The sequence below is a fragment of the Nicotiana tomentosiformis genome, chromosome 7, assembly GCF_000390325.3.
Source record: "Nicotiana tomentosiformis chromosome 7, ASM39032v3, whole genome shotgun sequence".
Taxonomy (NCBI): domain Eukaryota; kingdom Viridiplantae; phylum Streptophyta; class Magnoliopsida; order Solanales; family Solanaceae; genus Nicotiana; species Nicotiana tomentosiformis.
The window spans coordinates 3,890,854-3,903,691 of NC_090818.1; the positions used below are offsets into that span (position 1 = coordinate 3,890,854).

Genomic DNA, 12,838 nt, shown 5'->3' on the forward strand with positions numbered 1-12,838 from the left:
CAACCTTATCCCAACTGGAGATATTTGCTTAGGTGGCCTTTTCTGATATCTTGAGTGGCTTCTTGCTTTTCGAGCAATTTGTTTGTCAGAGAGAATCGCAACTGGGTATGCGCCTTTTGCGTGATGTGCACACTTCATAGTCTCTGTTCAGTACTACAGGGAACTCGTAATCAATCTTGCGGTCTTTTCTTTGCTTGTTTTTGACAAGTAGGGAGACAAACATATCTTTCGGGGAACCTTTGTACTGCACGAATCCTCAAGACTTGTCGACTGTAACAACTGTGTGCATGTTACTTCTCCGATAATGTTATCTTGAATGTTCTGGCCAGAATTTGCTTTGTGAAACTGAAAAGCTAGTAGCAGATTTTGAAATCCTTTCTTACTTATTTTGACAAGGAGTGACTCAAAGCAAAGAATATAATAATGCGAAAAAATAATATTTACAAGAGATGCCTTCATCGGGAAGGAAAGAAGGAAGAGTTATATATATATATATATATATATATATATATATAAAGAAGGAAAAGGCTTTATTTTTTTTTTGGATGAGGTAACTAGCCATAATGATCATGACATGCATTTTGGACTCAACGACCTGATCTATCAAACTGTTCTAATCATTCATTCCGTTATTCCTTCGGGCCTTGAAGTCGGGATTGTTTGTGTTAATTCTATACATCAGTTTTACGGCTTACTTTCGACTAGTGGTTCCCCGAGAGATTTTCACCAACAAGTCTCCTCATTTATTTATCTCTACTTTCCGTCGTCTTATAGTGCCTGTGAGGGTTTTCACTAGTAAGACTCTCTTATTTTTTTCTCTTTTTTTTTCTTTTCTTTTCTTGATTCCTTGAGTGAGAACCATGACCATGTCCTCCATATGACAACCATTGCTCATTGCGTATTTCCCTTGGCATTCTCAAAATTGATCAGGAGGTCTTGTTTAGAAGGCTTTTGGATATGGTTAGAAAGAAATGACGGCATGAAGGCTCAAAGTAGACTCAATATGATGGGTTTTACACTTTCAACTCTTGGAATCGACTCTTTCAAAGTACGAAAACAAACTCATGCCCCAGTTTTAGATACTGGATTTCTTTTTTTTTTCTTTTTTCTTTTAGAATTCTTATTTGGTTGGATCGAACCGTGTAAGGCTGCATACGTATCCCTTTTTTAAGGAATTAATTCAAACGTAGTTCAAACATATGGCCTAACTATTTCTTTTTTCATCTTTCTTTCTTTCTTTTTTTCTTTTTTTCTCTTTTTTCTTTTTTCTTTTGGTTGCAAAATGCCTCAGCTCTTATGTTCTAGGGGCATGGAACTTAGACTATTTTTGTTTTTGGACTTATGACTCTAGACTTGATTCCAAGAAGGGGGGTCAAAGATTATAACAAGGCTCAAAAGGGGTAACAAATGATATAAAGTATTTGGGTAGCAGAAAAAGGGCCTCCTAGCCTCAAGAACGCCAAACATATTATCTCTTCAATCATGACATTGATAAACATGTTGTCTTCTGGGTCTTGTCCAGCGTAAATTTGTAAGAGCATTAATTTCCTCGTAAGGAATTACCATTGTCAATTTGGGTGACCTTTCTTTCTTGATATGGAAGTGTGCATTTCGAGACTGATTGATTCGTTTCAAATTATATGTATTGCACCTTCTTTTGAAAAATACTTTCTATCTTTTAGTGCTAAACAGACTTCAACCCATCTGATCATCCTTAAGCCCGATCTTCACAACAATTCATAGGTAGAGATCCTTAACTTCCATGGGTATGACTGCTTTGGTTCCATGTATACTTGGCTTATACTTATTTTTCAAATGTTTCATGTCTTTATTCATATTCAAAAGTGTCTCTTTCTCACTTATCGAATTCAAAACTAAATCAGTTTTCTAAGATCTGGCCAAAAATTCTGCATGCATGTCATGTCGCTAGAACTAGCGTAAAAAGAACTATTCACAAAATGACACAAAATGACTGACTGCTTTTTATTGAATAAAGGATAGCAGGGTCCGATAACATAAAAAGAAGAAGAAAAGATGATAAAATAAGCTGCCATGACTCCTCCCCGGCTGAAAGAGGAGTGGATTTTCAGTTACTAAGCAACATCTTAGCTAGGGACTTGCACATCAGCATTACTATGGCATTCACTAATTTTGATTGCTTTGGAATCAACATTCAAATTTTGACTTTTTGATCAAACCATTCCCAATATTGGCTATCGGATTTCAGGACTAACGACATGGAAAATTTTATAGCAACAGATTTGCCAAAAGACTTGAATAAATTCTCTTATCTCCCTATCATCACAGATCATCTCACACAAAGCATGTCCTGTTGCTCAAACCTGGTAAAAGTTAACCAATGTTTACCTCTATTTTTTACCACCAAACTGTCAACTTGTCTTTTCGCGACCTTAGTTGGATCAACAATAGCAGCGCTTATTCCCTTGGTTGAGAAGATGATAGAGTGATCCTGGATTATTTTCGTGACTCGCCATTACAAACCAACAAACCGACCACCTTTGACTAGCTTTTATTTCAAAACAACACACACTTTTTTTCTCTTTTTTTACTTTTTTTTTCTTGTTTTTTTAACCATTCGATCGAACCTGATGTGGGTTGCCTACGTATCATGTGGGAACATGAATCAGATCTTGCGTAGTTCGAGGATACCAGAAACAAAGTAAATAAGCTAACTCTTTTCCTAATTTATTCATCAATCTTTTTTTTTTGAAAATCGTACCACAAAAGCTCCTTACAAGAAAAATATTTTGGATTTAGAATTTTCTCTCTTTTTTTATTCGAAATTTTCAAAAGAAAGATTTTTAAACAAGAAAGAAAATATTTTTGGATTTTTAATTTTATTTTTATTTTTATTTTTATTTTTTTGATAATTTTCGAAAGAAAGAAAATATATATATATTTTTTAGACTTCTAAAAAAAAAACTCATTTTTGGATTTTGATTTGATTTTGTTTTTCAAATTTGAGACTTCTAAAAAGAAAGAAAATATTTTTTGGCTTTAAAATCTTTTTCTTTTATTTGGGATTTTCGAAGCAAAAGACTGCTAAAGAAGGAATTAAATGAAAATATATTTGAATTTTTGAAAATTTGGGGCCGGAACCGATGAGGTTTGCCTACGTGTCTCACATCCGGTGAGAATCAGACCCGCATAGTTCGGTCAATATTTCAGGAATGGGATGACACTTTTATTTTTGGGAAAAATTCAATCTTATTTTGTAATAATCATTTTGGGGTAAAGTTTTGAAAGGGTTTTTGGATTTTCAAATACCGAGAATGTTTTTTTTTAAAAAAAGGGGTAAATTTTCTCTCTCCTATTTTCTTCCTTTTGGTTTTCTCTCAATTCTTATTTTTATGTTTTAGAAATCGGTCAACATGCACAAACCGAATCAAACATAATGTACATGTAGCACATAAGATGCATCACGATGGTCTTGTAATTATCGGGTACACCTGTCCTAGACGGACCCAACCCGTGTGTTGAGTTCCCAAAGTCAAATGTCTGTGATGCAAACAAACGTTCCTACTAGGGATCCGGCATGCGGCTATGTTATTCTAGGTTTAAAATTTTGGGGGGAGTATTTTAGACGTGGCTTACCCAAGCGGAAAGCTCAAGCCGAGGTGGGGGCAACGTACGGGGAGTACGGAAGTCTACCCGACCTAGTTGTTGATCCAGCCTCGTTCTATTTGGAATGACCTCTAACAGAAAAGTGGGCCACGCGCACGTGTGCACCATAAATTCAGAAGACTCAGAAGGGAGGCGTAAGAAGGCAATTTATATAGTTCAAATAATATCAAAGCGGTAAATGAGCGACAATTAGTACATTAGGCCCACAAACACAGTAATATCAACAATCAAAAATGCCAAGTATAGATCACATTACAAGCTCGAATTCTAAACCCTGAATTAGAAGTTCTGGGTTCTTGTCCCCAGCACAGTCGCCAGAGCTGTCACACCTCCTTTCCCCCCTCCCCCCTCCCCCCCCACAAAAGATATATGTGTTATGGATTGTTGTGGGTTAAAGATTTTTTCCAATTAAAGTGACAAATTTGAGTAGGGATTATTTTATTTACAGAATCGCCACTTGAAATTGATTTTTTGGGTGTTCCAAGTCACCATTTATTTGAATACTTAGTAAAAGGAAGGTTTGAATATGTTATTATTGATCTGTGAAAATAAAGTTCGGGTAAGAAATTCTGTTGACTGGGGAGAAGGTGTAAGGCATTCCCCGAGTCCCGTGGTTCTAGCACGGTCGCTTTATTGACTACATTTGGCTTATATTATTTTTGGATAACCTGTGTTTTATTGGTTCTCATGTTTTACCTATGTCCGCTTTTATTGCTTGATTAGATTTATAAAAATTATCTTGAAATAAGTCACGCGTACATGTACTCATTTTTGTTTGGCGTCAAAAATCATGTCACTCGTACGTGTACGCAATCAATAACACATTTATTATTATTCGAAGTTGATTGATCAAGTCATGTGAATGCGCACTTGTATTATTTTCCTAAACTAATTTGAAATATATTAGTTATTAAAAGTATTGAAAAGTCATCCACACTTAGAAATATTTACAACTTATTATTCTATCTTTGAAATTAGGAGACATTTATCCATTATGGAAGAATGAGCTAATTATTAGTCTAGTGACAAAATTATTGGGCCTGATAAATTTATACTCAATCCAACCCATGTCTAATTCTTTCTTTCCTATTAAATGTGGTGACTCATTTCTGGTTCACTTACTTGAACTCCAACGCATGACCTATTAATATGGCAAGATCTTTATTCTTAATTCTAAATAACAAATCTCATTAAGATGAAATCCTATTCAAATAATCTGTTGACAAATCGCTTGAAACATGTAAAATGAAACTACAACATGATAATGTGTATAAATAAAACAACACAAAAAATTATCACATGAACCTCTATAAGAATATCACACAAAACAATGAAATAATTAACAAAGGGAGGATAAACAATGAACCTTTAAGCAGAAAAATTCCTTTAGAACTTGATTAATGCAAAACAATTCTGAGTCGAGCAAATACACCAAACCAAGGGTAAATCGGCAGATGAGCAGAAAATCTAGTGACGAACCTTCTAAAATTCGAGCCCGGACCGAAACTCGATTGTACCTCGTGAGGCTGCTGGTTTTTGGCGTGAGAGAGGTGACTATCAATGAAGCTTCACAAGGTGTTTTTAGGCTTGAATTTGAGGTATTTTTGGGTCTTAAATAGGGTGATGAATTGCTTGAATTTTCGAAAGAAATAATGAAACGAGTAGAAATTCACTTAGCGCAGAAGAAAAATTTTGTTTTTATCTCAATTCTCTCCTCTATTTTTCCTTCCTTCTCCTCTTTTCTCCTCACATTTCTCTTTTATTTATAGGGAAAAAATTCAGAATTTTTTCAGTTTTTTTTATTTTATTTATTTATTTAATATTTTTTAATTAAAAAGAATTCCCACTTTCCATTTTTCTTCTTTTTTTAAAAGAATAATTCCCCACTTTCCTTTACTTTTATTTTTTAATATCCCACTTTTTTTACTTTACTTTTTTTTATTTTTCACTTATTTTACTTTTCTTTTTTTAATTTTCACTTATTTTACTTTTCTTTTTTTAATTTTCCACTTTCTTTTACTTTTTTAAAAATAAATTTCAGCTACCTTTACTTGTATTTTTTTAATTTCATCTTTATTTTACTTTTCATTTTTTTAAATTTTCACATTGTTTTACTTTTATTTTTTTAATTTTCCAGTTTCTTTTACTTTTTTTAACAAATAATTTCTACCTAGTTTTACTTTTAATTTTTTATTCCATACTTTTAATTTTCTTATTATTCTATTCTCATCCGAAAATTTTAAAAAAAAATATTTATTTTTTTCGATTGTTTTTAATTTAATTTATTTTAAAATAAAGATAAAAAATAAAAATAATACTAATAGTAATAATTTGACCTTTTAAATTATTTTTAATTCTTACTCTATATTAAAAAAATGTAACAAAGCTAAAAAAATATATATATTAAAATTTTAAAAATATTTACATAGTAGAAGGTAGTAAAAATTCAAATATAGTCAAAAATTAAGTGCTCACATGTATTGTCCCACTAGAAAACGAAAGAGTTTCAAAAATTGAGTACAAAAACAAAAAACAAAAGAGATATTCTAAAGCTAGTTGGAACTTCTACTCTTCTGCTTCTTATTCCTGGAATTTCACGTGATAATTAAGCTATGGAGTTGTTGTTTGGTTGCTGAAATTCCTGTTTTGCATAGCTGAGCTTCATCTCTTCTCATTTTGCCTTTATTTGGTCGGCTGAATCTTCTAAATTATGCAAATTAGGGATGGACGATGGTGCCAATTTTTCGTTGCCAAAATACCAAGACCACGATCGCTCCAACGGTGAAGATGAGGCATGGAATGCTGCTTCTGAGCGTTGGTTCGCTTCTAGTGATACCGATTCTTAATGGTCAAGATTGGTAGTGAAACATATTAAGAGGTACTCCTATATCAGTATCTCAAGTTGCATAACATATTATGCACCAACATCACAACAGCTAAGGCTCAAACGGTGCGTTGTTCTACTTTAAAAATTCTATTTATCAGTTTTCTTGTCATTTTTGTCAAACCATTATGATTCGTGTACTTGACTCAAAGGGTTATACATAGTGACTTCAACTTTTAGGTGTTCATGTAGCACTTAAATAATAATAATAATAATAATAATAATAATAATAATAATAATAATTCAAAAATTATAAACCTATACAAATATATGCACACAATTTAATGTTATCTTTCCTTTTTTTCATACTTGTTTATATTGTAGTTATTTTACAAGATATAGAACTTTTAACTTTACTTAGTAATATTATTATTTATAATAGCCAGGTGAATTCAAGTTAAGAAGATTTAGTCATATGTTTGCAATATATTTCCTTGGATCTTGTTGTAAAAAAATTTTATTTACTAATATGAAGATTTGAGTAGTTTAATTCAAAGTTCTATAATATTTCTAATGCCAAATAGTAGAGATTTTTTGTTTCTTCTTTTTTTTTTACACATATTTTATACCTTTTTCTACAAATTTCAATATTGTTTAAGTGAAAATATTATGTATTCCACCATTAATATTTTTTGGGGCCTCAAAATTTTAGAGGTCTAAAACAAATGCTTTACTAACCTCGGCCTCGAGCCATCCATACAAATAAAAGGTACCTTTGGATACCAATTATTCTGTACAACACAGATAACAAATACTACCTCCGTTTCAATTTATGTGAACCCATTTGACTGGGCACAGAGTTTAAGAAAAGAGAGAAGACTTTTGAACTTGTGGTGTAAAATGAGGCACATATATTTTGTGTGGCTATAAATTATTGCATAAAAGTAAATTGTTTCCAAATAGGGAAAGAGGTCATTCTTTTTGGCACGGACTAAAAAGAAAATAGGTTCACATAAATTGAAACGGAGGGAGTAATTAACTTTGGTCATCGAGGCTTAGCTAGATGCACAAGCGGAGTTAGTATTTCAACCTTATGAGTTCCGAATCATAGAATTACGACTTTAAGTGCTTATAATTGAGTTCTAAATTTAATATTTGTACATATTTAATGAATTTTTTAACACAAAATACACTATTAACCTGTAGCTCGACTTATAATTGAGTTCCAAATTTAATATTTGTACATATTTAATGAATTTCTTAACTCAAAATACACTAGCTCGACTTCTGCGTCCATGGATTCCATATTTAATAAAATCCTAGCTACTACTCTTACTACCATTGATTCATTCTATAAATCTACCAAGTACTAACTACGCCAACCGAGAAAGCGGTGGTTTCCGCCTTCCTCCGCCGTCTACAACCGTCCCACAACCGAACTACGTTGCCGTCAATTACCTTCATGTCCTGGTATCTATACCACCCCATTTCCCCATTTCTCATTTTCAATAAATTTTCCCAATTCTCAAACCACATTTCAACGGCGCCGTCTTCTCCTTTCTGATCACCGTCGTCTCCATCGACGTCACATTCTTCGCCGTCATCTTGCTTAAAATAAACCGTGAGTTTCCCTTTTGTTCCTTCTTCTTTGTTCATAACAACACCAGTGTACATCTCAGTAGTAACTGTTGAAGATGATGGTACCGACGTCGTTTGCGGTGGAGATGGAGATGGGGCACCGGAAAAGTCGCCACGTGGCTCCGGTGAGGGCAAAGTTGAAGAAGTTTTGATCTTCCAAAAGCTAACGGCAGCCGTAATAACGGCGACCCATGCCCAAACATTGTTGACGACAGTAAGGAAACCGAAGCTCAAGTAATTAAAAGCAAGAGCTTCGAGCGGATATTCCAATATTGTATTCATGTCTTTTACAAAGAGTCTATATATCTAGAGTTTTCTTTTTCTCTCTATGTTAATGCAGAAAGTCGAGCGTAAAGAAGGGAATATATATATATGGAAGTTGGGGTGATGAACGTGAGCTAGCCGTGAAATAATTAAGGGAACAGTGAAAAGCATCTTTAGATTAGATGCTGGGAATCGTGAGCGAAGATGCTAAGGTAAGATCCAAATTCCTATGGCTGTTACTATATGAACGAATGAGTGGCAATTTGAGCCTAACCCATCTCCCCCGTCCAATTCGCGCGCGTTAGGTCGGATATTGACCCGTTCATTTGTTGAACTCATTCTTGACCCAATTCATCTCATGCCATCTAAAGTTGAACTGATTTTTATTCGAAACTTAATAATGAATAACTTTGCTAAAATATCTTTAAAATATATATTTTTTGTTTGATATGTTATAGTATATAATAGTAACAAAAAGAAGAAAAAAAAGTCTTATTTGATAATTAAACCATTCATAAGAAAACAACATACATTAATTAAAGTTTGATAAAAGTTGGGCGGATTGGGTTATGACCCAAATTTAGTTGACCCAACTCATCTCATTCCAAGTAACTTTGCCCAATCTGCCCATTTGACACCCCACCACAATGTATTTGGAAGAATTAACCAAAATAACCGTTCACCCAACTGTTTAAATTAAAAATAGCCGGCAAAGGTATAATATATACATAATTTATGTATTATATATATATATAATTATGTATAATTAATGTATAAATTATGTATATGACTAGAAAAAATAAAGAATGAATATGTATAAAGTTCCCATGTATTTGAGTGCACGTGAGGCAGGACACATCGATGGGGAGACCAAATTGTGCCAACTACAACTAGAGTCACTTGTTCAATTTGAGGATATGAATACACACTCGTTCACTATCACTCATAGCGTCTGAGAGTGTAATCACAAGATCGCATAGGACGGCGCCATTTCTCAGGATTGAATTGGAATGAAATTAAGGGTGAGTTTGGTTTAGTTTTTGGTGAAAAATATTTTTCAATAAAATATTTTTTTGGAAAACAAGTAGTAATCTTATTCATTTTCCGATGTTTGGTATGCAAATTAAGAAAAATAACTTCTCAAGAGTATTCATAAATAATTTAGATACAATAAACATGAAGTCATACACTTTCGAACCAACAACCTTCGAACCCACAAATTTCATAACTACAAAAAAAACGAAATTTGAAATTACGAAAAATAATTTTTTTTAAAAATCCTATGGGGGGAGGGGGTGGGTGGTGCATAAAAAAGAAAAAACAGAAATTTTAAAATTATAAAAAAAAAGTATTTTTTTTTTGTGCGGGGAGGGGTGGTGGGTGGGTGTGGAGTGGGGAAAGGGGGTGGGTGGTACAGAAAAAAGGAAATAAATAGAAATTTTAAAATTACAAAAAAAAGTAAAAAAAATTTTGTGCAGGGGTGGGGGTGGGTGGTGCAGAAAAAATGAAAAAATAAAAATTTAAAATTATATATATATTTTTTTGCGGAGTGGAGTGGTGGTGGGGGTAGTAGGGTGGGTGGTGATTAAAAAAGACTGAAATTTGAAAAAAAAAAAAAAAAGTCTTTTTGGAGAGAGGAGGTGGATGTGGGTAGGCATAAGGTGGGGTTAGGTGAGTGAGTGTGGGGTGGGTTGGTGAGAGTGGGAAATAGAGTAGAAAGGTTGAGAAGGAGTTTTGGAAAAGGTTTTCTATTCTCTTAATATGGAAAATATTTTCTCCAATTGGAGGAAAATGAGTAAATAAGAAAAATATTTTTCAAAATATTTAAATCAATCAAACATGAAAAAATTAAAAAATATTTTTCGAAAAATATTTTCTTTCATACCAAACACAGCCTAAAAATAGTTGCTGCTCTTATTTATGTAAGAGAAAATTTAAAAAGACAAAATAAAAAGGAGAACAAAAGGAAAGATCACATCAAACGGCAGTAGTTGCGTGAGTTAATAATAAGAAATGTTTGAATTTCTAATTTGGCTTCTTTAGTTGGATATTCGCATATTTACTCTTGGATTCAATTCCACTACTCCATTTGTTTAACCATTTATCTTACATGGGGTCGTTGTTACCATCTTTACCAATTTGACTAATCAATTTTGAAAAATAATTTTGAACAATAATTTTTGTTTGACTAATCTTTTTAAAAAGTATTTTTATATGTCAAATTACAAATAAGGATATTAAGAGATTTGCTTAATAGTTAATATTATATAAGTAAATAATATATAAATAAATAAATAATTATAAATATTTATTATTAAAGATAATAATTAAATATTTTATTTTATTTAAGTAAAATATAAAAATAAAATTAAAAAGTACTTTATTCTTTCAAGATAATTTAAATATATAAAAAAATCATCCAATAAATATGAAAATTCATCCCAAAAGTTATTTTATATTACTTAATAGTTTCAACTAAGTAAGGCTATTTTGGTATATATAATATTTTGTAAAAAATATTTTTGGTAGGAAGAAAAGTCAAAACTATTTCTGCTTCTGCTTCTAGAGAGAATCTACTTTTTTCTACTTCTACTTCCAGCCAAAAACATTTTTTTTTCAAAAAAAAGACTTGATCAAACACTTCAAATTGAGAAAAAAAAACTTTTTTTTGAAAAAATAAAAAATCCTTTGACGTGGCAAGAAGCTTGGCCAAACTATAAGTCCGTTCCCGGAGAATATTAAATATTTAATTACGTAACGCAAATGGGGTTGTTTTCTCTTTAAATCTTGTGGCAGACAAGACTGGACCGTGCAGCTTTTAACTTTATATGTACTCCAGTTAGTACATTGAATTCGGACTGTTTTAATTTTACCCGTAACTATTCTTAATATATATACTTTGACAACAACTTATAAGAACACAAAACATGCATTTAGATATGTATTGTAATTTTGATATATTTCCATGTTATCTTTAGCCAAAAAAAATATTAGGAAATGCAAGCAGACTACGTAATTTCTTCCTGTAACAAAGTGTAAGCAGTCAAACGAGTAGTATAAGTTTCAAAGCATGAAAATGAAGTTGCAAATATGGATTCAACAAGCTACGTACGATGTAGGGCCCTGTCTTTGCTGTTGTTTTTACAATCTGTGCGTTATAAGCTTAGAGAACAAAGACAAAAAATGCAGCATTTCCGTTGTAAAGATTTAGGTATTACAAACGCTAACAAAGCTAGGATTTTAAATATAAAAAAATAAATTCATTAACTAATCAAAGGGTGGTGTTATTTATAGTATATAGTAGCTCCGCCACTAAACACTAATAGCTAGAATATGTACAATTTTTCTTGCTAAAATTCCATAGTGGTGAAACCCGTTATTACATTCTCTACTAATTATAACAGCAACCTACTAGCTACGTACGACTCCTAAACTACGACGTACTAACTACACCAACCGAGAAAGCAGTGGTTTCTGCATTCCTCCGCCGTCTACAACCGTCCCACAACCTAACGACGCTGCCGTCAATAACCCTCATGTCCTGGTAAGAGTACCACTCCATTTCTCCTTTCCTCATTTTCACCGCACTCTCCCAATTCTCAAACAGCTCCTTACTCAACTCTACGCCGCCGTCTTCTCCTTCCTCATTACCGTTACCGTCATATTCTCCACCGGCAATATCTTGCTTAAAATACACCGTTAGTTTCCTTTTTTTTCCTTCTTCTTTGGTCAAAGCAACAACATGAAACATAATAGTAGTAGCTGTTGATATTGTTGCCTGCTGATCAGTTGACTCCCTTTCTACCTGTGATGACGGTGAAGACATAGACGACGTTACCAAAGTTGGCGTCGGCGGGGGTGGAGATGGGGCATGGCCGGAAAAGTCTGCACGTGGCTCCGGTGCAGGTAACGTCGAACATGTTTTGATTCTCCAGAAGCTAATGGCGGCCGTGAGAACCGCGACCCATGTCCAGACATTGTTGACGATAGTAATGAAACCGAAGCTCAAGTAACTGAAAGCAAGAGCTTCAAGCGGAGATTCCAATGCATTCATGTCTTGATCAATTTTCTTTGAAACTTTTCCTGATCAGTTTTCCTTTTCCTTTTCTCTTAGGTAAGTGGAGTACTTTAATGTAGGGAATATATGGGAGTGGGGTGACAAATGTGAGCCGTCGGATACAAGAGGAAGAAGGAAATCAGAGAAGCATATGAGATTAGATGCTAGGAATCGTGAGCGAAGATGCCAAGGCAGATCCAAATTCCAATTACATGGTACCATATTATATATTCCACGTCTCCCTATATAACATTCATTCACTATAAAATTCAAATTATTTATAGAATCAATTTTCATGCTACGTTATAATATACGTTTTCTAAGATTAATTTTACTGGTCATCCAACTTATCATTTATTTCACAAAAGTCACTTATCTATTTTTCATCACTTAAAAGTCACTCAACTTTG

General features: G+C 33.1%; 2 protein-coding genes and 1 pseudogene across 2 annotated transcripts; all 3 read right to left on the bottom strand.

The window, feature by feature from the left end:
* LOC138895194 (uncharacterized) overlaps positions 1 to 12,838 on the bottom strand; it is a 198,336-nt pseudogene that overhangs the window by 8,800 nt on the left and 176,698 nt on the right.
* Positions 7,660 to 8,576, bottom strand: LOC104102684 (uncharacterized). Its single transcript, XM_009610472.4, has one exon. The coding sequence runs from the start codon at positions 8,387 to 8,389 to the stop codon at positions 7,829 to 7,831; it is 561 nt and encodes a 186-aa protein (XP_009608767.1). The 5' UTR covers positions 8,390 to 8,576; the 3' UTR covers positions 7,660 to 7,828.
* On the bottom strand, positions 11,635 to 12,730 carry LOC104102694 (uncharacterized). Its single transcript, XM_009610481.4, has one exon. The coding sequence runs from the start codon at positions 12,423 to 12,425 to the stop codon at positions 11,805 to 11,807; it is 621 nt and encodes a 206-aa protein (XP_009608776.1). The 5' UTR covers positions 12,426 to 12,730; the 3' UTR covers positions 11,635 to 11,804.